At 38.2% G+C, this 26,061-nt stretch overlaps 3 protein-coding genes across 3 annotated transcripts; all 3 read right to left on the reverse strand.

Moving 5' to 3' along the window:
- Positions 1 to 966: 966 nt before the first annotated feature.
- On the reverse strand, positions 967 to 12,914 carry LOC100116611. Its single transcript, XM_031922577.2, has 13 exons — positions 12,781 to 12,914; positions 12,524 to 12,695; positions 11,680 to 12,445; positions 7,652 to 7,964; positions 6,375 to 7,569; positions 5,552 to 6,052; positions 4,306 to 5,417; positions 3,887 to 4,201; positions 3,336 to 3,809; positions 3,096 to 3,271; positions 2,808 to 3,018; positions 2,572 to 2,715; positions 967 to 2,492 (listed from the first exon to the last, which is right to left on the reverse strand). Exons 2-13 carry the CDS (start codon positions 12,594 to 12,596, stop codon positions 2,340 to 2,342), a joined length of 5,433 nt encoding a protein of 1,810 aa, XP_031778437.1. The 5' UTR covers positions 12,597 to 12,695; positions 12,781 to 12,914; the 3' UTR covers positions 967 to 2,339.
- A 5,207-nt stretch (positions 12,915 to 18,121) lies between these two features.
- LOC116416085 lies at positions 18,122 to 22,009 on the reverse strand. Its single transcript, XM_031922583.1, has one exon. The coding sequence runs from the start codon at positions 22,007 to 22,009 to the stop codon at positions 18,122 to 18,124; it is 3,888 nt and encodes a 1,295-aa protein (XP_031778443.1).
- A 36-nt stretch (positions 22,010 to 22,045) lies between these two features.
- LOC116416086 lies at positions 22,046 to 23,374 on the reverse strand. The gene has a single exon (XM_031922584.1). The coding sequence runs from the start codon at positions 23,372 to 23,374 to the stop codon at positions 22,046 to 22,048; it is 1,329 nt and encodes a 442-aa protein (XP_031778444.1).
- Between the last annotated feature and the right edge of the window lie 2,687 nt (positions 23,375 to 26,061).

A 26,061-nucleotide genomic window follows, 5' to 3' on the forward strand; every position in this document is an offset into this window, starting at 1 on the left:
GAGCGGTAAAGAGCGTTTTTAGCCAAAAAGTCCAAACATTTTTTGTAATAATGAAATTAACCATGAATTCTTCACCTGACTGCAGCGCCCCCGAAACTAACACCTCCGACCGCCCCTTAAGTATAGGGGTGTCGTTACACGTCGTTAAAGTCCCTCTCTATGAATTCGTCATATTGATATATTCTGTGAAAAAAATTGACGGCAGTGTTCGTATTCTATAATAAAAAAACAGAGGAGTCTGCAAACTTTTAGAGAATGAACCATCCAAAACTTATATATTAAATTATGTATCAAAAACCACCTCATACATTGGCAGACAGATTATACTGTATATTAAAACATTATCTTATTTATTAGACCTATAAATTTAGTTAGAGGAAGCTACGTGCCAATGAATTGGCAGCGGTTTTTTCTTTAGCATCTCTCATCTACCAAATTTCATGGAAAAATTTTTTTATCTTATTATCTAAGTATACGATTATGTAAAAATATGAATACCAGCATACCTTTTAGTTGCTATCCATACGCTTGAGTGATCCAACTCTAGCTTTAATTCGTGCTCTTGGGGCCAAGAGAGCAGATTGCGAAAATGAAGAGTTTACTTAAAATGAAGAAGAATTTTTTAGACACGGCTCCGAACCAAATGCTCCGGCGATATTTTGTTTTTTCAACGCAAAATACGTTTATGTTTTCAACTACTGTACTCTTAATAAACTACGATTTTTTAAATTACTTGGTCTTTATAAGATTGCATAATTAAAATTCTATCAGTTTTATTGAACGGAAAAACGGCAGTTTTTGAAGTCTTGACCATACATCAGGCACTGAATATTAATACTTGCGAAGAGAACACCGCCAAGATCTGAGGAAAACACAATGGACCTTAACAACCCTGTTTTAGAATTTTCGAATAACTACATATTATTATGTAAACTACACTTTTATGACTGTCAGACAAAGATACAATTTTCCTCATTTAAATTTTATTTGTTGATTTAAACAAACACTAATATTTAATAAATTATTTTCATAATATAACTTTTAGATTTAAGGGGCTACCACACCAGTTATATAGATATACTAACCGTGTTAAATTGATGCCCCTCTTTGCTCCCAACTTTATAAAAACGGCTGTACATAGAAGTCAGACAGATATGTCAAATATTTTGGTTTAGATCAGATCGATCGTTTATTGTTTATTTTGGCCGAGGTTAGTGGCTGGGAAGGAAAGCGTACTTTAAAGTATTTTTTTCTCCAGGATCCCGTTGACGCATGATGTCCAGCTCACTTCCGAGCAAAGATTGTACCGACAACTAGGTCCTGTAATTTTTTGAGTCATATAAGCCCTCGTTTTTCCAGAAGTTGGGAGCAAATGGTCGCGTAAATTAGCATTGGCTAGTATATCTATATAAATGCTGTGGTGGCCTCTTAACTGCAAAAAAGAATCAGTGGTTGCCAGTGTATACTGTAGGATTTTTTCTTAGAATTCCTGAATCTAACTGGTGATTTGAAAATTATATAAAATAAAGTAAACACAATTAATGCTTAAAAATAACAACTTTTGTTTAATAATCCAATACAAATAAATGAAATCTTTTCAAATAAGAGAAACGTGTAAACAAAATCTTGTAACATTATATTACCGAGTAGTAAATGTATTTTTGCGTGGGCGTAAGTGTCGACAAGAACAAAGTTATAGTAACTTAAAATTATAGTATTATTAAAATACTTCTTACAGTAATCACTTTGACAACTTTCTTTTTCGTTAATATGTAAAACTGATCGTGCACTGTGACCCAATGCAAAAGTGAAACGCACACTTTCGTCTCAAGCACACTATGCTTGACGTGAATATTCTAAATATTGATAAGCTCTCATACGAATATCCCGCAGTACAAATATTTGAAATTTCACAATTTTCATTATCACACATAGAACTCTATTCATACAGCGCCAAATGTGCAGTCGTATAAACCAAAAGAAACAAATTTTTTTTCACAAAGTAAAAATCTACCGTTTCTGCTATATAATTTCTTATATAATATTAATTACTATATGACGGATCAAGTAATCGACAAAACTAAACTTAGTAATAGTTATAAACATTTGTAAACCTAGACGTATAATAGAACATAATTAGGTTTTTGTTAACTTTAATTTTCTTAACACGGTCATAGTTACTTTTTTGCCAAACACACTGTTTATCTTTAATGCAAGATTCACTGATTTTCTGAATCATCTGTACATTACTATTAAATAACTTATATTTCTTTTCATAAAGTAATAAAAATTTGTTTTTCTTCATTCAAAACTTCAATTATCACCTATAATTTTTATAATCACTGACCCTTCTCGTCTATATAGATCTTGATTGCTTCTTGACACTCTAGTGAACACCAGTGTTTGACGAGTAATAAGGTTTCGGATTCTAATGCCATTTCAAGTTTTTGGCGAAGGCTTTGGCGCAGTAAAGCTTTTGTAGTTTCCATGGACTAAAATTTACGAATAAGTCAAAATAAAATTAATTGAATACGAACAAGCATTTTATCAATAATGAATTTCAATAACTACCTGTGATGATTGTTCACTCATGGTTTTCAAAGAGGGTAAAAGTTCACCTTGAAACCTATCTGGCCATAAAACTCTTGTAACAAGCCCGGCTCTCAATGCTTCACTTGCAGTCAACACTCGACCACCCAACAGTAACTCGTTTGTCTGTATACATACAATAAGAAAAGTAAGGAATTAGTTTCTTGATGAATTTTAAAAAATTGTAAAAAGATTGTATTATAAGAATTTCATCTTACAACTGCACTTCCAAGGCTGTGTGATAATGTCAGAACTGCTGCCCCTTCAGCAATCTGACCAAGTTTGCCGTAAGGAGTACTAAAAGTTGCCTTATCACTGGCTATCACAAGATCAAACAGAGGCAACATCGTAACACCTAAGCCAATAGCTGCTCCTTGAACACCAGCTACAATAGGCTTATTGAATGCAGCTAATTCTTTAATGAAATTCCTAAAAAATAAGAAATGAAATGGTTTGTAAATTAGGCTAGATATACAGATACATACAGAAATCATAAAAATATGTACTTGACAGCCGTAGCTGTTTCTTCAGCTCGGACTTTTCGTTCATCTGTATTTGATTGTAGAAGTGCCGAAACTTCCAAGCCTTCGCAGAAACTAGTCCCTGTTGAAGTAAATAAAACGACTCTGCAATCATCATCATTTTTTAAAATTGATAGTGCTTCACGCATTTCGTTCATAACCTAAAAAGCATATTCGTTTATTTATCATCAATTATTTATTTCAAGAAGCTATAAAATTATTTACCTGAACCGTAATAGCATTCCTGATTCCTGAAACTGGTGTGGATGGTGTCAATATTAATTGCACAAGATGTCCATGGTGCCTTACATTTATTTCTTTATTGCTAAATAATTTTTTACTGTCTACTCTCTCATCGTCTGTTTTTGAAAAATGTGTACTTCCTTTTTTGCGACTGGTCGATCCACTAGATAATCGCGATGAGCCAGTGGTACTGATGCCAGAGAGTAAAGCAGTTGCCGCTTCAGCTAGACAAGCCGATAATTCGTCTTGACCTTTCAATGACTTTTCATCGTTTGTTGAAGTTTCTGAGGATGTTTTATTTTTTGGCACTTTTTTGTTTTTACAAACTGTTTTTATTGAAGCTGTAGGTGATACAGAAGTAATGTTAGACCTTGTTGTAATCTTTTTAGCAGGCTCCTTTTTTGTTGAAGATTTTTCACTAGATTCTGTATCTTTGATCTCTTCTTTTGGTGCAAGCTTAAAATAAAATTTGAGATTAAATTAATAAAAGTCACAGTCACCATTTAATTTCTTTAATTGTAATCAAGACACACCTTTTTTTTAATCTTTCTTGTATCAGGTTTTTCAACTGAATCATGCGAGAGTTTTCTCTTGCTTTTAGTTTGCAGATCAGATTCATCTAATTTAATCGATTCAGGGGGCATGTCTATGCTCACTCGTGGACTTGCGGAAGCACTAGAAAACGAGCTCGACGAGTGTCTGCGAATGATGCGCGATGCATCTGCTGCATTCCGTATCTTTGCAGGAATGATGAAATCTGAAGATGCAGAGGTCAAAACTGGTGATTTCAGGGACTTCGTGGGTTCACTACATTTTTTTTCAGACTGCGTTGACGCATTCTCCGTAACCTAAATATGATAAGAAAGTAGATGGAATTTGTTTTTATTTTAAATGATTTTATGGGATTTAAACTAATAAGTAATTAACAATACCCAGAAACAAATATACTTACAGACATATTTCTTCTAGATCTTGGTGAAATCTTGACTGCCGACGCATTTGAGTTTCTAAGCCTTAAAACAGCATTCCTAACTAGTTTTGTTCTTAATTTCAACTCCCTCTCAGCTTTCTCTACATCCATAACCTTTTTTTGCGATTTGGTTATTGGAATAAGTCTTTTCTTTAAGTCTGGCTGTTCTACATCGTAAAGAAGATTCACTACGCCTTCATCTTGCAGAAGTTTATCAATTTCTGTAACAATCTTTTTCGGCTTCGTTGTCAGTACTCCAGTAGCCAAAGATTTCTCAGACACTTGACCCTTTGTTCTAACTATTGAAGACTTTTTATCAGCCATTTTTTGCCTTAACAGATTTTTCACTGCAAGTTTTCTCTTCGAGATTGGCACATCCTTCTTTAATAGTCCAATTTTTGGTGGCTTTACCAGTGTCATTTTGCCCTTTGTACCAGCCATTTTTGCACCAGTTTGTTTATTTTCAGATTTGGAAGACGCAGCTTTTATGTCAACTTTACTTTGCTTAACTTCAGGTTTGTTTTGCTTAGCATCCAGTTTAGTTTGACTACACTTGGGAGGACTGCATGAATTTGGTTCTAAAGCAGCTTTAGATGTGTTGGTTGATTTGTTGATTGCAGGACTGTCGAAATCAGTCATATGCTTACTATTTTCTGAAAATTCATGCAATGACTTTTTTTCAGGCCCAGGTTTAACTTTCGGGACTTTCTGTCGCTTGACGCTAAGCTCGTGCTCACGCGCCTTCTCTGTGAGTTTTCGTTTTCTGCCAGACCTGGACTCTTCAACACCCAAGTCAATAATTACTGTGGCAGTTGCAGCTCTGTGCATGTTTTGATTGTTGTTTTCCTTTAAAGCTTTAGGAGTCTTGCTTTTTTTTGGAGATTCCTCTTCAGCTGAATCTAAACTTATAATTTCTGTTTTAATCTCGTCAACCGATTTAGATTCCAGCACTTCATTTGCTACCTTGCTTGATCTTCCTGTTTTTTTAATTTTTTTTAATGATACAGGATTATTCTTCTTAGCAGGTATATTAGGAAGCTCAAGCAGTTGTTTGAGCGCCAACTCGCGTTCTACAGCAGGATCCAACTTTGAACCTGGTCGGGTACACACGTCTGTTATTTATATAAAATTAATTATAATTTTAAATTATATAAGAAGATTTGAAATGTACTGTAAACTCTTACTTTCTTTTTGAATAAAGAATTAAATATTTAAAAAATTTACCCACCTGTTGAGTGAGGTTCTCCAGAATTAGAAACTTTGTTACTTTCGTCAGTGACACTCTTCAAATTAGACCAATCAGGATCAACATCACCTTCTAGAATTGCTAAAAGTTCTTTGTCTGCAGTTGTACTTGAAGATATTTTATTAAATTTTTCGTCTTCGCTTGTTTCTGACTTATTATCTTTAATTTTATGATTTTCTGTAATAGGTGTTGACTGTAAAGGTATGAGCGGTGGCACACTCACAGCACCAGATAATTGACTTGAAAGTCGTTGAGTAATCTTTTTTACAAACACTATATCTACTGTTTTTGGTGTTACTAAATCCTTTTGTTTCTCTCGCAATCTTTCTTTCAAAGCTTCATTGACTTCAGTTGTAGATGCTATTTGACTGGTAAGGTGTATGCCTGGTACTTTGACACCTGGACGAGGTGACTGTTGCTTTTGCTTTGGGTCAAGTAATTCATCCTGGCTTAGAGTTCTTGGCAAATGACCAAGTGAAAGATCTAAATTGAAAAGCATAGTTATTCATACAGGCCTCAAATTAGTATTTTGCTTATTTATTTAGATTGTTTAAATTCACTTTTATCTGGTAAGGGGCGGTTGGAGGCGGAAATCCAAAATTAAAAAAAATAAATAAAAGTTCAATTGACATTTTCTTTCAGTATATAATGATACATTTAACTTAACTCTGGGAGGGGGAGGAGAGGGTACTCAAGAGCTATTTTTTCATTAATAGGTTTTTTTTTCAACAAGAACAATTATCATTGTATTGACTCCATCCATCCCTTAAAATAAATTATTAGGTAAATTTATTTCAAAACGTACCTTTTATGGAAGTGGAATTTAAAGCCGACTTTGGGGACTTGTTTTGTGTGAACGTTTTAACTTCCACTGTAGTTTTATCAAGCTGAGATAATTTCTCTGATTTCACAAATTTGGTTTTACTATTCTCAGCACTACTTTTTTCTGTAACTTCAATATTTATACTAGAAACTGTTTCCTCTTGTTGAGCACCATCATTGAGTAAACTTTGTAGCTCCAACTCAACAGAGTCGTGATTATCTTTAAAAGCGCTTGACGGCTGATTAACTTCTTCTTCACCATTTTCATCCTGCCAATCATCAAAGATGTCTTGAATGACTTTGCGATGATTTTCTGTTGACTGAGATGATAGATGTAAATTGAGTTCGTCTTCATCTTCCTCATTTGTCAGTTCATCATAAATAGACACATCGTTATGTTTGCTCTCCTGTTTATTCATATCAATAGATAACATATTATCTGTTAAATCCTGACTATTTTTTACGGTCCCTGATTTAGTGATTTGTTGAAGCTTATGTTCAGTCTCTACTTTAACATCTTCTTTTTTAGTAATTTCTGTCTGAATATTGTATTCTACTGAACTAAATTCTGTTAGAACAGCAACATCATCTGAATTTATAACTATATTCGTCGCTTTTACAGATTCTTCTATAAGTACTGGGTAGTCAACTTCTTCTGTAATTTCTGAATTGAGCTTTTTAATTTTTAAGTTGTCATACTTCTCATTTGCATCATCTGTGCAATTACTTTTAACTGGAATTTCTTCTATAGCAATATTTACATTTTCATTACCTCCTTCAGAGTCAATAGACACACTTTTCATTACCATGGATTCAATCTTTTCTGATTGCATATTATTAATTATTGAGTCTGTCCCCTTTTCATTAGTTACAATATTGCCCATTGCTTGATCACATTTATCAGTGTGCTCATCCTTAATAGTAACCAAATTATCCATGATATTTTGGTCGTTGTTCAACGCATTATAATCATCAAGAGTTTGATTCTTAGATAATCTAGGAACAGAATCATTAACATTAATTACAGGAACTGCTTCATTTGGGTCAACAATTGCTTCAGCTATGCTTTCTCTACAAGCTGTTCCTGACTTTGGTGCATCACTAGTGGAATCGTTAAAATCAGTGATCCCTTTATGATCTGATGCTTGATTTTGAGGAACAGAATTATCTATGTTTTGCTGAAAATACAAAATAAAATGTCATGAAAACAGTTAGAATAGTCCATAAGTGATAAGTAGCATGAGAGAATAATATGAGTACCTCCTTATGTCTTGGATTGTGAGAAACTAAATTTTTATAATTTTCACAAATTTGATCTTGCTTTATAGTCTCGATATTGTTGTGTATGTTAGTGCTATCATTTTTTAAGGTAATTTCACTTCCATCGGATAATCCACAATTAATAGATGATGCACGACCATCATTTTCAACAATGATTTCTTGAACCAAGTGACTGGGCACTAGTTCGGATCCTGGATTAGTAGAGCTCGCATCGATAACCTGCTTATAAACTCCTGCGTGATCTTCCATGATAGAATTTGTGCTTGTCAAAAATGACTTTTCTGTAAAATAACTATATGAGGTATATTATCAGAATCAAAGTTAGCGATATGAAATTTATGCTCATCTTACCTAGGGTGAATGACTTATCTCTGCCAATACTGTAGTAGAACAAAGCAAAACAGACTCAAACAAGAGATCACATCTCTTTATTCAAAATATGTTGCGTTTAAATTTGAAGTATCTATAATAGATAGGCAAGAAGCATAACAAGAGCGAAAGTCTTTTACAGAATATTTCAGATAGAATCACTTCTCGATGAAGTCTGATACCCTGGGGTTCTTATGTACAGCTACTCAATCAAGTTGCATTTTGCTGTTCCTCTATGGTCCAGTGCTGGCTTATTGCAAGGCGCAGCCCAGACTAAGACGCAACGCTCAGTCTGCAGCGTGTTTGCTGCAAAGCCAACAACTTAACCTGTAAAAGTGACAATACAGTGCATTCAGAGATTAAAACAAGGGTGACAACGCATCGGTATCTCTTAATAGGTACCTATTATAATTATTAAAAACTTTCTCAATACGTTTGGGAATCTTATTGAGATATTTAATGAAAATATGCAATGAAGAAAAGGCTGCGTTGCCCGCGTGTTTACGCTTGTTGCGAACGAGTTTCTATTTTCCAAGTACATACAGGTAATAGACCGAGCACCATGACAAAGCAGAGGCAATTGCATATTCTCGTTATATGTAGGCCATTGCAGGCATAAGTCGTCGCTTACTATGTTCGGGTATGTAAATGTAATAAGTTGCTATAAGAGGCGAGCAACATCGAGATTTAGAAAATTTGTCAAAGCGTGCTCGTGTTTGTATGTGCACTTAGACATAAATATATATATGCATAACTATCGCTGCTAATTTTCCCGGATTTTTTGTGAACTTTACAATTTATATGAATATATTATTATCACTTATTATAGCTTTATTTAATCTTTGAATACGTAATCGCGCAACTCACGAGTACAGTAACAGCACTATTATACTGATCTGCTGTCTTCCCAAAAGCTGCTACAAGGTTAGAACGCTGATTAGAACGCTACACCCGAACGATTCACTGCTCATTACTTACTTACTTACTGCTGACTGTTCAGTTGCTCACTGACGACGCACGACAGCCATCAGCCATCAGCCATGCACAGGATGCACTGGTGTCTACTGTCTGGCTTGCACTCTGCTGCAGGCTGGCCGCAGTAGGGTTAGGACTTTAGGTGGGAAAGGGTGGGGAGGGGGAGGGGATATGGGGCGACAGGCGAGCGTGGGGGTCGCTGCCCGAAGTGCCCGTTGCATTGGAGAGGTATGAGGAGGAGGGCCTGATCGCCTGGATCTGTATCCTCTAAGCTGTATGTCTTCTGTCGTCTGTCGTTGTCGTTGTCGAAAATTTTGTGTTGTTTGTCGCAAGTGGTTTGTCGCTTTGGCTGCTGATGGCAAGTGGCATGCCTTCAGGCCACACAGTTTTTATGTATCAAGACTTCAAGAGGCGAACATCATGGCCCGAACTGCGACGGTCATGACTAGAAGGTAATAGACCGTTCTGACAGCTCTGCAGACAGGAGCCGCTTTCTACAAAAGGTTCAGTTCAGCTGTTCCGCTCGTTCAATTTAGTTGTTCCGCTCGTTCAGTTCAGCTGTTCCGCTCGTTCATTTCAGCTGTTCCGCTCGTTCAGTTCAGCTATTCCGCTCGTTCAGTTCAGCTGTTCAGTCATGTCTTGTTCAAAACGTAGCAAAGCAGAGGTCCACTATCTATATGATTAGACATTCATAACTGTGAAATGGCTAATAATATTAATTGAATTTTGTAATAAAATATGGCGCTTTTTTACTACGTTTATATTATAGTTCAATTAGAACTTAAAATTTACTATTTTAATGCGAAATTCGATTAATTTAATAGACAAACCAACAATCATGAATGATAATCATGTAGATAGTGGACCTCTTCTTAATTGCTACGTTTTGAACAAGACACGACTGAACAGCTGAACTGAACGAGCGGAACAGCTGAACTGAATCAATTGTAGAAAAGCTCCCAGATCGATCGAGATAACATCACGTCGGCGCATTGATGGCAACATGTTGACATGCATGGTCACACGCGTGACGGCTCTGTACCCCGGCTTTTTGCCGTCAAATGCTCGTCATATGCCGCACGCCCGAAATTGGAGAAAACGCAAAAGCACGCATGTCAGCAATTTTCCATTATTTTGCTTCTTATGCGGGGTCAACGTGCAAGCACGGAGCTTATTTATGCTCTCTTTCGGCGGGGTATCCCTAACCTATATAAAGAGGTTTTAAAATTTATTTTCAAACAAGAAAAATTAAAAATGAATTAAAAATTGATTTATTAAAAATACATAATAATAAATATCACATTACAAACGTAGATATACAAATCACGAACGTAAAACAATCAACCTAAAATAGAATCGCAAATTTAAATAAAATATTGAAAATAGTGGAATGCAACAATCGTTATAATAAAAAATATAAACCTTGAACACAAAAATTGATCGCCAATGTGAATAAAACAAATTAACAATAATAATCCGTACAACCGTATCAAGTTTTATACTTCTTACTGTAAAACAATCAAAATGGCATGACAATTATACTGTCGTTTTAAATTATTGCACCTGATAACATTTTTAAGTTATTCACAATGCCATTTGAATTGTTTTTTACAATATGTTTAGGTCTTAATAATCACTTTGTCTTTTAGCTTAGTTTATTAATAAGAATTTTAAGTTTTAAGTGCTCGGGTAGCATTTTATTGATATAGACAGGCCAATGACAAAATAATTATTTCATTTTGGACCTACAATACAGCAGAAAACATATTCATATTGAGGACTCATAGATCCTCTTTATCTATATTTATGAAACACTGGTAGTGGACTCTTAAATCTTCATGTTAGTGAGTCCTCGATGAAGATCCTTAGCTCCTGGCGAAGAAGACGAGCAGTACTCATGTCCTGCAGCGACATCCAGTATGGCTTGGAGGGTTTTTCATTATATACACATCCTGGCCACCTAATTTAGCCTCATTGCTCATTCCTGTAACTGCAAAAAATTATTTTAAAAAACTGTTGAGAGCAACAGAGTAAAAAAAAATTAGGTGCACACTGCACATATGATATAGGCGAGTAAGTAATAGTAGAAGTATAATAAAGTTCAACGAAGAAGGATTAGAGAAACCCATTGTCAAGACCTGAAAAGTGAAGAATTTAGAGGACTGGATACTTATATCTTCATATGGTGAGAGTCCCTGATGCATATCCTTAGTTCTTGGTGAAGAAGATGAGCAGCAGTCGTATTGGTCTTTTCCAGCTTCTAATGCAATTGAATAAAGAAAATTAAATTTTTTGTTTAGGTGTGAGGGGGCCCCGACCTCGCCCTTCTTTGTGAGGCTCATCCACTTTCGTAGCCCCTCCAGCGCTTTCTTACATATATACTAGTGTCTAGAATAAATTAGTTCAAATTACAAGCAAATACAACAAATTTAATTTTAATTCAAAACGATTACAAACAAGTAAACTACCGAAACTGTAAAAAAGCGCTATTATAAAATAAAAAACGGACATCAATGAATGAAATTGAAAAAGAATAAAAAGTAGTTCGATGTCTGTTTTTTATTTTCCTGTGAGAAAACATGACAATAATAAATAAATAAATGAATAAATAAATTGAAAAAAGGAGGAGAAAGTGCAAAACTATAAACATATTAAACTATAATCATAACCTTTCTCCGCCTTTTATAAACCTGTACACGGGATCGTCCTCCTGATCCAAATACTCGGTTGCCCAATCGTCTTCCTCATTGATGTTGGCGTCTTTATTTGCCTCATTATCTTCGGTGCGGTCATCCTTCTCGTAGTCGTTACGGTCTTCGGGGTGATGTTCAGGAATGCTCTCTTCACTGTGTTCCTCAGTCCTGAAGTCATGATAGCCACCGATGCCGAAATCATCTCCACCACCGCCGTTGAAATCGTATCCACCGTACGGAGGATAATTGCCGTCGTCCAGTTCATCTTCTCCGTTGCCCTCTCCACCGATGTCCAGTCCATCTTCGCCGTTGCCCTCTCCACCGATGCCCTGTTCATCTTCGCCGTTGCGCTCTCGACCGACGTTATCATAGTTGTTGTCACCGTTGTTGCCGTAGTCATCGTCTGGATTGTCGAATCTCTGGTTGTTGCCAAGGATGCCTTCATTCTCCCTGACGTTACCTAATTGGCGATCCTGATACTCTTCGCCATTGTTCATTGAGTCCTCTCTTGTGCTGATGTCACCGGAGGCAATGGACAAGGTATCCTCGTCGTCTTCGTGTCGTCGTTTTGGTTGCGGTTCTTGTAGATTGCGGTTATTTTCTGGAGGTGGAGCCTTCCTCTTCAGACATTTACGTCGAAAACCTTCCTTGGCACTTTTCAAAGCTTTTGTCATGACGAAGACAAACTCATCCTTCTTGAATTTCGTATAAACGAGGTCGTACGATGATAAGGCTTCTAAAAAATTAAAATTCATTGTGAATTTATAAAAACGTAATAAATATGTATATAAAGTATAATTTAAAAAATGCATACCTTCGCATGCAGCTACAAAGCGAGTATCTTTTAAGCCCACTATGTTAAACTTTTCTGACCCAGTCCAGGTCATCTGTGTAAAGAATTCTTCACTGAATTTGAAGCAATTCTTAATACATTTTGCTGCTGCTATTTATGCGTTGACTGCTCCTAAATATAACAAATAGTCGACCTGAAATGAAGCAATTGATTGCATTAATTTACAAATACTTATACAAATAATAAATAATCTTGTAGAATCATTATGTTCTACTCACAAGGTCGGCATACTGCTCTTCATTGGCATAATTGAATGAGAGAAGATCAGCTGTTGTCTTGAAGGGTAGGTACGCAGGTTCGTCTCTGGTTGTCATCCGTTTGTTCTTGTTAGAACGCTTTAATGTCTCGTTCATTTGTCTGTAAAATATAAATTATTACAATATTAAACCGAATGTAGGAAATAAAGGCTATACTAACGCGAATACCAGTGATCTTATCGACCAGCTAAGACATATCAATCAAGTGAGTCGCTGTTTTATCAATTTTTTTATATCGATTCATTTAAACATAGTTTAGCTCGGGATAATTGTTTCATAAAGAAGAGACAGCAGACTTTTTCCGCGCGCATAGTTCACAACCGCTATTATAAGTTTATAACGTTCTAAAATGCAAGCTTTATATATACGTGACGCTTTTCTTTATATGGGCAAGTGCGTTCTTGAGAAAAATGGATGTGAGTTTTATGCTTTTAAATCTACTAAAATCACCAATAACCTATATATAGACAGCATCGGTGCATTGCGATAATCGGCCATAACGATCCGCGGCTAATCGAGCGCCTAAGGTGCCCCTTCGCTCAAGCAACCATTCTAGCGCCTGCTTTAATGTTCGGTGCTGCGAAATGCGCGGAAATCTACGATTCTTCCGTCGATCGTCGCGCAATTTTTAGAGCAAGAGAAATATAATAACGGAGCATCCGAGCTCAGGTAGAGTCCCTCTGCCCGGTGCTAGTGTCTTGTGCATGCTGGTTTCGTGATATGTGCTGATTTGCGTGTTGTTTGTCTTGTGTATGCTGATTGTGTGATGTGTGTTGGTGAGCGTGTTGTTTTTGTTGTGTATGCTGATTGTGTGATGTATGTTGATGAGCGTGTTGTTTTTGTTGTGTAATCTGATTATGAGATGAGTGTTGATGTGCGTGTTGTTGGTCTTGCTGTCGGTTTCCTGATGCGCGTGGGTGTGATTGCGGCGTTCCCTGATGCTGCTGCTGTTGACTGATTCTCCTGTCAACATGGCTCATTGTCTGGAAGGCTCTTTCATCCTTCCTTTTCTCGGGGTTTCTGCCTCCTGATAATGATGCGATCTTTTGACGGAGCATCCTTGCTGCTTCGTCTGTATGTAGAGCTCCCTGGTTTTTTTTTTTTTGGACCCATCTAAATTATAAATTTTTATAATTAATTTCCAATGAAAATATTAATGCTATGTATTTTCTTAAATAACAAAAAAGATTTGTAAGTAGCACTACAAAGACTGATGAGAAGACAAAATTTCAACAACAATGAAAAATTCAGATTGATTATCTGTTTTTGCAAGCTGTGGCCAGTATGGTATTCTAAAACATTTTACTTTTACTGTATTAAAACTAACGAGGGAGACTGTAGAAGATAGCTGCGAACAAAGAAAAACACCAATCTCTGAAGAAGCCACAGGAAGATTATAAAAATCTTCTACTGAAACAAAAGACTTCACCAACAAGTAGCAACCATCATCTGGAATTTCAATTATGTTTTGAACGACGCAGATTGATCCATTTTGAAGAATAATGGTGTTATCTTGCTGAAGAATTGATAATTGAACTGGCCCTTTAACAACTTTTCTGTACTGATCAAAGTTGCTATTATGTAGAGAAGGTCCTTTCGAATGTCTTCCAACGAATTTGAACGTTGTACTATCAACTCTCTTATGGCGATTGACTCGACAATCTTCCATTCGCCTATTTGCAATCTGTTGCAAATGTTGACCTGGCTTCCTGCACAATTTTCTGCAATAGGTCATATTATTTTCAAACGGGAAAGCAGAATAGCCATCCAATGGTCCGAATGATCTGACATCGTCAGCAAGATGTAACAGTCCATGAGTGTTGTACGAAAGAAATTCTATACCATAAACACCAGGAGCAGATTCAACAAACAATTTTATACATTTTTCAGCAAAATTGATAGATTCTATAGAACACGAAGAGCTGACAAGAATTCTGATTGCTGTGTGTAGCAAAAGAAAATGCTCATAAACAGCAGAATTCATTAAACCAAGAAATATCGCAGGCCCAGTGTAAAGAAGGATTTGGCGTTGCTAAGTGGCTTTGAATTTGCCATGCTTGTCAATATTGACAGGCTTCCGAGCAAAATCCAGAGGACAATACTTTTCCACTAATGCTAATCGATCACCTAAAACTTTAATATTATTTGGAGAAAGTTTAGCTGATTTCACAAATCTGCCATCGATGATTCCTTGGAAAATTTTGGCCATCACACCAACACTGTGTTCGAAACTGCATTCAAGGGTAAAGCAGCAATAGCACTTTCAGTCTTGTGATGATCACTATCTATCCGTATAGAATATTCTTCTTGTGTGCGAAGAGGATGATCAGTTCCTCTATACACCATTACTCCTGCTCGAATCCATTCTCCTCTCACCTTACACCGAGAGCAGGGTGCTCGAGAACTGTGTCCAGAATGGCCTAAAACAAAGGCTCGAGCAGGACCATCTGCTACAAAACACCTTAAATCAACAAATTTTTGTTTAAAATTAAATACAATGCCAGTTTCAATTACTCTAAGCAATTCGTCAACAGATGGTTTGAGAAACTCAGAAGCATTGGTAGGTTTTCTTGAATCTTTAAAAACACGAACAATCTGTGGAGAACTTCTTGGGATGTTGGCTATACTAATTTGTATAGGCCACATCAAAACCTTACTTGACTTATCTAGCGATGCCTCATCCGTACTCAAATCAACTTCAAGAATGTCAGGGATTTCGTCTGCAGGAGTCTCTAGAAGAATTTGAACAAGACCCTGCTCGACACCAAGATGAAGATATTCGCCTCCAGCTACCTGATCAGTCGAAGCAGCATGAGCTGGAGTTTTGAGGATGGTTCGAGGATCCATATGTAGAGCTGAAAAGCATTTATGTGTTTTAAGAGCTTGCAAAACGCATCTTGCTTGCATGTGAGACATATTGGATTCAGTAAAAGCAACAGCTAATCTACTTTAAAAATCTTCTATGCTATCTGATTCACCATATACTGAAGTAGAGCCACTTTCACTTATTGTATTGTTAAATTCATCTGAAGATCCAGACTCATGGACCATATCATTGAGCGACAAGCGATATTAGGAGAAAAATCATTGAAGTTACTACGTTCACTAACATCCGAATGATCTACTGTACTATTAACATCAGACACGGTATCTGTAACTTTTTCAGGTACAACTTGTACATTAGATCTAACATCACTAAAATGATCTTTACGTGCTCTCCCTAATAATCGAGTTATACGGGCTCTATGGTCTGGTGAACAATCTTCTAATGGTTTACGACTACAACGAATTGATTTTAATCTATACATTCTTTTCCAGCATTGAGTCGTCCATATTCAGAAAAACATGCCCGCATTTTGCCAGCACGGCGTGCCGGCACATTGTCGACGCGCGTGTCAAACACGGCACGCTTGCATTATGCCGGAATCGTGCTCGGTTCCGTGGCGCGAAAATTTTTGAAATTTATTTTTTCCACACGTGTGGTCACAGTGGCGCCACAACTGCAGCACGCGTGCTCGTCACGCGTGACCCTAAAATGCTCGGCACGGGATGTTATCTGGGTAGAATGGATGGTTTTAATTTAATAGTTAGATATATACAAAAATTATATATTTGTATATAATTATCATAAAATTGATAATAATTAACTTCAATATATATATATATATATATATATATATATATATATATATATATATATATATATTCGAATTTATATCGCATGCGATGGGGTTCTTCGCGCCATGTTGGTGAATTTTTCATTTGTATACATCTCGCCGGCGGCCAGTTTGCAACAAATTGTACGCACATAAGTATATATTTAATATATTACATATAAATAGTGGGTGCAGCAGAAAAAGTAAGTAGAGTGCAAGCAGTGTAAGGGTCTGACGAATCAAGGTATAATTAGTTTATATAAGTAATAGATTCTTTTCCTTCTTCTTTGAAGAAAATTGCAAAATAATTTCAACATCAAAAAAAGAAGTTATTTCGCGAAGTCTTTGTTTGCCTTGAGAGCAGACAAGACCGAATTAAGTTTTTAGCTATATTGAGATTCGAATGATTTTATTATTACTGATTTTACGATTTTCACTGATTTTAATATTTTTGAGGGAAGTTAAATAAAATAACACTTTTTATGGGAAAAAGTCCGCAGACATAAAAAACCCAATTTATTAAGAAGAACACAAAAAAAAAACGTTGATTAAGAATACAAAACTGCGAGTGAAGTCGACACAAAGAAAAACGCCGTTGAGCGCGCACGCACACGCGGTACACGCAAATCACACATTCACATGCACACACGATTGTTCAATTTTATTGTTGCTGTCACAGTTTGACAAAAGAAAAGAAAACCGAACGTGGGTCGGTTGATGAACGCAACACGCGACTCGTGGGGTCCCGTATATACGTCGCTAGGCCACAACAAAGGCAAACCGCTCGTGGGTCGGTTATGAATAAAATGCGATTTAATTGAATATTAAACTCGCGATATTAGTTTGAACTTTATAATCGTAATCGCATAAAGCAAAGTCAAAAACGAGGAAGACTTCCGCTCGTTGGAATGGCTGTCGACTGACTGACTGGCATGCACCCGCACGGGAAGATGTCAAAAAACGTGGCGCGAATGCGCGCGCAAGAACGAAGCGCCCGGCAGGTGCTGCCACCACCTCGTGAGCCGTGTTGCGACGCAACATACTCCCGGGGAAGATTGCAGAATCGGAGTTATAATTTTACGAGATGACGCAAATAGAGTTCAAAAAAGATACAAGCAACGCTTAATTAATCGCAACATGAAGTTTATAACTAATTATATCGACGAACAATAACATATTTACAAACGTTAAACTTACATTTTAACGCTAATCTTGATTTTACTTGACAAGGAACAGACTAGACAAGTAAAAGATCAGTTTCCTTTGGAGTGACTGATCTGTTGATCACAGATGATTATCCTAATGAACAATATTTACAAGAGATAGCTTAAACCTATGAAGATAAAATACTACTTAATAACTAGAGGGAACCTCAACCATCTTGAAACCTAATACCCGAATTTTCCGTATTAAGCATCGCGTCGCAAAAGCCAAGCTTCGCGCTTGACTCCTGAGCTTCTGGCAGTAGAAATTCCGGATCTACTTCTCGCGGGCCAGGTATATAAGGTGCTACACAGAATACGACGTGGCTCAACTCGTTTATGGCAAGCCAAATCGCGCACATCTGTGGCAAAAATCGGCATTACAAAACGACGCTAATGGTGAGGTTCCGATGCGGTCGCTAACGGTCATAACAATTTGCTAATCTAAGTCGTGGGAAGAATACACAAACGGGTGATGTTACGCTTGTAGATGCCGGTTGAAGTCTTGACAGAAGCTACTCGAGCGATGCCGTCACTCCCAGGATGTACCTCGACGATCACACCCAGTGGCCATCTTGAACAATAGGTGATATCGTCCATTAGAATCACCACCGATCCAACGATGAGTTCCGCAGTAGAGTCATGCCATTTTTGGCGGGTTTGCAATTCATGCAGGTACTCCTTATGCCATTTATTCCAGAAGTCCTGGCGCATTTTGGTAAGGAATTTGTACGTCGAGAGTCGATTGCCTGGAACTGAAAAGACAGATTTTTCTGATAAGACATTGAATGGACGTCCTACTAATAGATGAGCAGGAGTAATGGACACAGGATCGTTGGGATCAGTAGAAAGCGAACAGAGAGGACGAGAATTGAGGATTGCCTCAATTTGGATGAGAAGAGTGTTAATCTGTTCGTAAGTGAGTTTCTGATCCTTGAGAACACGCTTAAGATGGTGTTTGAAACTTTTGACAGCTGCTTCCCAAATACCTCCGAAATGAGGAGACAGAGGTGGATTGAAATGCCACTCTATCCGTTTGGCAATGGCATAAGTGCCTATTGTCTTTCGAAATTCTGGAGTTTCAAAAAGATCATAAACTTCACGAAGTTCGTTACTAGCCCCAACGAAATTAGTGCCATTGTCCGAATAAACATGTTCGGGGACTCCTCTGCGGCTGATGAACCGATCAAAGGCAGCCATGAAACCTTCAGAGGAAAGATCGGTCGCCAGTTCGATATGTACGGCCTTACAAGCTAGACACACAAAAACGCAGCCATAGGTTTTGATGAACGACCTATTTCGATCCTTTTTTTCTTTGATTAAGATTGGACCAAAGAAATCTACTCCTACATGAGAGAAAGCTGGCGATTCATTTATTCGAGTCTTGGGTAGATCGGCCATTTGAGCATGAACGATTGTTGGCCGTTGACGAATACACTCCACACAATGTCTAACAACATTCCGCACTTGGTTTTTTCCATTGAGAATCCAATACTTCGATCTGATGGAAGAAAGAGTGGATTGAATTCCAGCGTGGAGATTGACACGATGAACCTGGCGGATAATCATATCTGTAACCGGATGTTTACTAGGAAGTAAAACTGGATGTTTTTGATTGTATGGAAGATCCGACAATTTCAAACGACCCCCTACCCGAAGTAACTTGTCGTCTTTGATAAAAGGATGTAAACTGCCTAACCAAGTTTTGAGATTGGGAAATTTTTTCAATTGACGAATTTCAATTGAAAAATTTTCGGATTGAACCATGAATATGATTTGATCTTCTGAATTTAATAATTCAGAGACCTCCAATGGTCGGATCAACTGGAGAATCTTGGAAATCCTATCCTTCGATTCGGAGATCTCTGGGAACAACCGTTCTGGTTTCTTTTGAGATCTGATTCGTTTCCAACGCAGAATAAAAGCAACAACCCTCACAAATCGTTCAAAACTCGAGAAACGCAAATAGATTTCGCTGTATGCAGGCTTGGTAAGAAAACAACCAGCCCTTTTGAGACCTAGAGTTACCGATGAGCAAGGAGTGGATGATTCAGGCCATTCTCCTTCGGGAAGACGTAACCAATCAGGACCAGAATTCCACAAAGAATTAGCTAGAAATTCAGATGGTAATTGGCCTCTGGAAAGTGAGTCAGCTGGATTGTCTTCAGACTTAACATGTCGCCAATGCACGATGTCTGGTAACGATTGGATGTACGATACCCGATTAGCCTCGAAAGTTTGCAATACGTGAGGAGATTTCTTTAACCAAAAGAGAACGATGGTTGAATCGGACCAAAGGTAGATCTGATCAATGGAAAAATGGAGTTGAGATTTAGACTCAGAAAGGATCTTTCGAAGAACTACAGCCGCGCTGAGTTCTAGCTTAGGAATGGTAAGTCCCTTCAGAGAAGCCACTCTAGATTTACTGCAAAGCAATCGAATAGAGACATGTCCAAGAGCGTCAGATGATTTGACAAATAGACATGCTCCGTATCCAGAAATACAAGCATCGCAAAATCCATGAAGCTCGCTCCTAATGGGATTCGCAATCAAAATCGTGCGAGGAATTGAGAATTCCGTAAGAAGAGGCAACTGAATAGAAAACGAATGCCATTTGGTATAGACATCCTGAGAAAGAGATTCATCCCAATTTACCTTAGATTTCCAACAGTCTTGCATCAACACCTTAGCATACAAGATAATTGGTCCTAACAATCCAAGAGGATCAAAGATCTTGGATATCTCTGATAGGAGCCTTCGCTTGGTCACAGTAGTCTCGTTATCCATTTTTACAACTGTATATTTTAATTGGTCATTCTCGGAATCCCAAATGATTCCCAGCGTTTTCTGGATTGGAGTCTCTTTGACCATGTGATCCAACTCGAAAACTCCTGAATCTATTTTGTCCAAAATAGATCGATGGTTCGATGCCCATTTTTGAATCAGAAAACCGCCTCGACGCAGCAACGCAATCATTTCGTCACGAATGGCTAAAATCTCCTCGAACGAATCCGCTCCGGATACAAAGTCGTCGACGTAAAAGTCGCGAATAAGCAATTTGCTAGCTCGAGGAAAATCCTTCGCTTCATCGTGAGCGAGTTGATGAATTGTGCGTATTGCTAAGAAAGGGGCAGCAGCCATGCCAAAAGTGACGGTATTTAATGCCCAAGTTCTCAATTTTCCTGTTTTTGGATCAGGCCAAAGTACCTTTTGGAATTTTCGATCTTCTGGATGGACAAGAATTTGACGGTACATCTTTTCGATGTCCGCTGTTACAACGAATAGATGGCTACGAAAACGTAAAACTTGCTCGAAGATGGTGTTTTGAATAGTGGGACCCACAAGGAGAATATCATTAAGCGAAATGCCTGTCGAAGTTTTAGAGGAAGCATCGAAAACAACCCTATACTGCGTGGTTTCGCTGGACTCCTTGACCACAACGTGATGAGGCAGATAACAGCCGTCTTCGGTGTCGTCATTAGGAGTCATATGACCTAAAGTGATGTATTCTTCCATAACTTTGTAATAGTCAGCCTTTAACTTAGGATCTTTCTCGAACCTTCGTTCAAGAGAATAATAACGACGAAGGGCCTGTGATCGAGAACTACCTAACTCAAACTTGTTGTCCTTAAAGGGTAAGCGAACCGTGTATCTACCGGAGACAGGGTCACGAGTGGTGTGAGCGACGTAATGCTCTTCGCAAGCTATTTCTTCCCGAGATCTTACGGGTTCATTAGGAAATTCTTCGATTTGCCAAAAACGTTCGAGAAGTTTGTCCACTTTAACGATGTTACATGAAGCTTGTTTTGAAGAAGTAAGCGGGTCTACACCTCCAGCTACTAACCATCCTAACCTAGTTTTTTGTAGGATGATCTCCGATCGAGTTTCCTCGTTACGCAATTTAATCTGTCCTACCGCAAAGGTGGACAAAGTAGTTTTAGAAGCAAGGAGCAGATCGATGCGTTTAGGCAAATGAAACTGAGGATCGGCGAGTTGAATATGTTTCGGGATGTCAAAACGATCGCGAGGAAAAGCTTCGTTAGGCACGGCTTCTGCGATATTCGGAACTAGCAAAAGGTGTAAATTAGCTTGAAATTTGTTATAACTCGATTGCAAAGTAGTTGAAATTTGACTCTTTGAAACAGTGCACAGTTGGTCAACTGCTCCTATGTTAACGAGGCAAGAATGTTCTATTAAATTTAATTTTTTAGCAAATTTTTCTGAAACTAGATTTACGTTGGAACAGGTATCAAGCAGAGCACGTGCCACGATAAAATTTCCTCGAAAATCTTGAATCTTGACAACAGCAGTTGTCATCAATTGAGATTCCATGGGAAAAGCAACAGAAGTATATGTGTATCCATGGAGTCATGATTGAGGATTCGAAGAATTAGGAACCTCTTTAGTTGAAGATTCAGAAGTCTTTGACGCCTCTGGCGCCTTCGACGACTGCGATCCAGAACCCTTATCATTGTGGAGTTTTGTGTGATGAGCCTTCGAACACTTCTTGCAACGGTGTTCACTCTTGCATGGAAAAGGATGTTTTCCGAGACAATTGCGGCACACCTTATTGCTGTTTACGAATTTCCATCGTTCTGAAACGGACAGCTTCTCAAAATCAACACATCTGAATAAATTGTGTTCGCCCTTGCATTTTGGACAAGTGATTTGAGAAGCTTGAAAAGTTGAAGACACTCCAGAAGTGACCAGAGAACGAGCGTTCTGTTTCGGGTTCTTAGAATGCGATTGCGGAACGGCTTCCCCAGAACGTTTTCTGCTATTGGGAGCAGTCGAAGAAGTGCCATGCAGAGATTGCAGTTTGAACACTGTATTGTCAATAAACTTGAGAAGATCGTCCAACTTAGGGAAAGCATTGGGTTCTAGTCTATCTTGCCATCTACTAGAAACTGCAGGAGGTAGACACCTCTCTATTATCCTAACAACTAAATCTTCGCTAGGCGCTCTTCCCAAGCGCTCAAGAATATTGAGACGTTGGCGAACGTTGTCCACCAGAGATGACAAATCCTCATCGCACGCCTTCTGCAAGCGAGGAAGATCTAACAGAGCATCTAAATGTTGATTAGCGACGATGCGCTTTTGATCGTAAAAACTGAGAAGACTGGTCCAAGCCTTCTGATAATCGGCTTCACACGGATCGTAATGGGACACCTTTGCTAAAGCCGCTCCTGTGAGCAGAGAAAACAACTGACCGGCCTTCACGGCATCCGATATGTCCGTACGAGTATGGACGAGCGTGGTGAATTTGCTCTTGAAATGGGACCAAGTTTCACGATTACCGTCAAACATAGGCAGTGATACCTGAGGAATTTTGGGAAGAGCCTGATGCTCCGCGAGAACGATTGTACTCGCATTCAGAGTGGAATTCGCAATTGGGATTGGCGGATCAACACTCCGTTGAAGTTTCTCAACAGCAGCGCCAACCTCAAAATAACGATCAGAGAGATCGGGAAACGAACCTATCGAAGGATTGTCGGGATCTAACTGGGAAAGTTCATCATTGTACTTCATGTACTCCTTGTGTAATGAAGACAAAATATCCAACCTTAACTTCGCATTGGTTGCCTCTGGGTTGGCACCCTTGACATAAGTTTCGACTCTCGCTATTTGAGATTCGAGTGACTTATATTTTTGTTGAATGTATGCAACACGCTTGCTTTGGTCAGCAGTGAGAGACATTGTTGAAAAATATGAATGTAACCAAAAAAGGAAAATAAACTTTTAAATAACGTAAAAAGCTAGTTATACGAAAAAATTGCTTGGCCTTTAGATTACACAAAATGATTTTAATTTACTGAAGTTACTCTAGTCCAAGCAAAGGAATAAATTCAAGAACTTGATTAATTATTATAATAAAAAATTTAAATTATAACGAAGTGAAAGGATGATACAAGGCAATAAAAAATAAAAAAAAAACTTTATAAAATTCAATTAAATTGACCAAGAAAAGATAACTAATTGCGAATCGTTATTTTCGAATAACGAAGCAACGCAATGTCCTAATAAATTTCCGAAACCGTGGAGAAAACGATTCCGGAAAACAAAATATAATAATCGGATAACTATTCGAAAAAACGCTTGCGGAAAACTCAAACGAATGCAAGTATATGATTAATAGAGGCGAGAGAATTGAAACAAAAACTTATCATAATCACAATCCTGGACATCCTTCACGACGAGATGGCCAGCTGGGTGGAGAGGTGACCTGGTCGTGGAGTGACGGCGGCAAGACAATGATGATGTTGATAGAGTTGGATGACGTCACGCTCGACGAAACTTTCGGCCCTTTATGACGCGAGAGTTTTTCGCAGAATCGCCACCGATACACCGGTTGCCACGCGCACAACGGGTCGGCACTTGTTTGTGTGACGTCACTCGCGAACGATAGTGAGGAAAGACCTCACAGGAGGCACCATGAAGAAAATTGCAAAATAATTTCAACATCAAAAAAAGAAGTTATTTCGCGAAGTCTTTGTTTGCCTTGAGAGCAGACAAGACCGAATTAAGTTTTTAGCTATATTGAGATTCGAATGATTTTATTATTACTGATTTTACGATTTTCACTGATTTTAATATTTTTGAGGGAAGTTAAATAAAATAACACTTTTTATGGGAAAAAGTCCGCAGACATAAAAAACCCAATTTATTAAGAAGAACACAAAAAAAAACGTTGATTAAGAATACAAAACTGCGAGTGAAGTCGACACAAAGAAAAACGCCGTTGAGCGCGCACGCACACGCGGTACACGCAAATCACACATTCACATGCACACACGATTGTTCAATTTTATTGTTGCTGTCACAGTTTGACAAAAGAAAAGAAAACCGAACGTGGGTCGGTTGATGAACGCAACACGCGACTCGTGGGGTCCCGTATATACGTCGCTAGGCCACAACAAAGGCAAACCGCTCGTGGGTCGGTTATGAATAAAATGCGATTTAATTGAATATTAAACTCGCGATATTAGTTTGAACTTTATAATCGTAATCGCATAAAGCAAAGTCAAAAACGAGGAAGACTTCCGCTCGTTGGAATGGCTGTCGACTGACTGACTGGCATGCACCCGCACGGGAAGATGTCAAAAAACGTGGCGCGAATGCGCGCGCAAGAACGAAGCGCCCGGCAGGTGCTGCCACCACCTCGTGAGCCGTGTTGCAACGCAACAGTAATAGATTCTTTTCCTTCTTCTTTGAAGTTAGAGTTCTCGCAAACCCTTAGCTCAGTGCAGTCAGTCTTATAGGGCACGTATGCTTAGTTTAGTGAGGAAATCTTTTGATAGTGAAAGAAGTGATATTTCAGTAGAGTCGGATAGAGGTTGTGCATCGAATAATATTGATGCCTCTGCTTCAGCTTCTTGTGTTCGCGATGATGGTGATCGTGCTAGTGGTTATAGTGGTTTTAGTGGTGCTACGAGTGTTGACGATGATCATCTTTCATCAAGTATGATCAACGATGCTGACAATCATTTGCAAGATAATTCTGATGCAAGCGATGATGACAACAGCATCCATGCGCATCAAGATGTTGTATCTGATTCTGATTCTGGAGCTTCTACAGTGGAATCTGATCATCCGTGCAGAGAAAATTTAGAAGCGTTTGAAGACAAGTTGGCTTTAGCATTCACTGAGATAAATATGACTCATGTGCAAGCGAAAGCCATACTTCAAGTGCTCAAGACTCATGAATGTTTGTCTGCTCTTCACCCAAGGACAATTTTGAAAACACCAAGCTTATCTACTGTTCCTATGCAGATTGCTGGTGGTGAATGTGTGCATTTAGGCGTAGCTAATGGTTTGATCAGGGCTCTTCAATCAACACCTTCGCACTTGATTCCTGAGGAGCTGAAATTAGATTTCAACACGGATGGAGCATCACGGGACCAAAATAGTATTGTGGCCAATCCAAGTAAGGATTGCAAATATAGAAAATAGTGCTCCTGAAGTTGTAGGCATATATAGAGGATTAGGTAAACCAGTTGACGCAGAGAATTTTTTCAACCATTTATGCAGGAAGTGCTTCAAATTTTAGAAGATGGGCTTCAGTTTTTTCAGAACAAAATATTAATAAAATTAAGGTGTTTTATTGCTGATGGACCTGCTCGATCCCTTGGATTAGGTCATCGTGGACACAATTCTACTGCCCCATGTTCTAAGTGTTGGGTTAGAGGTAAATGTCTACGTGCAGGTGTTATGGTATACGAAGGTGTAGATTTTGTTGCTCGTACACTAGATGAGTATTTGAGTAGAGTTGATAGTGATCATCATAAGGGACCAGACTGTCCTATCGGTGATCTTCCTTTTAATGTTGTTTCCAATACAGTGTTCGATTACATGCACTTAGTTTGTCTTGGTATCATGGAAAAAAT

The sequence above is a fragment of the Nasonia vitripennis genome, chromosome 2 (genome assembly GCF_009193385.2).
Source record: "Nasonia vitripennis strain AsymCx chromosome 2, Nvit_psr_1.1, whole genome shotgun sequence".
Classification (NCBI taxonomy): Eukaryota; Metazoa; Arthropoda; class Insecta; order Hymenoptera; family Pteromalidae; genus Nasonia; species Nasonia vitripennis.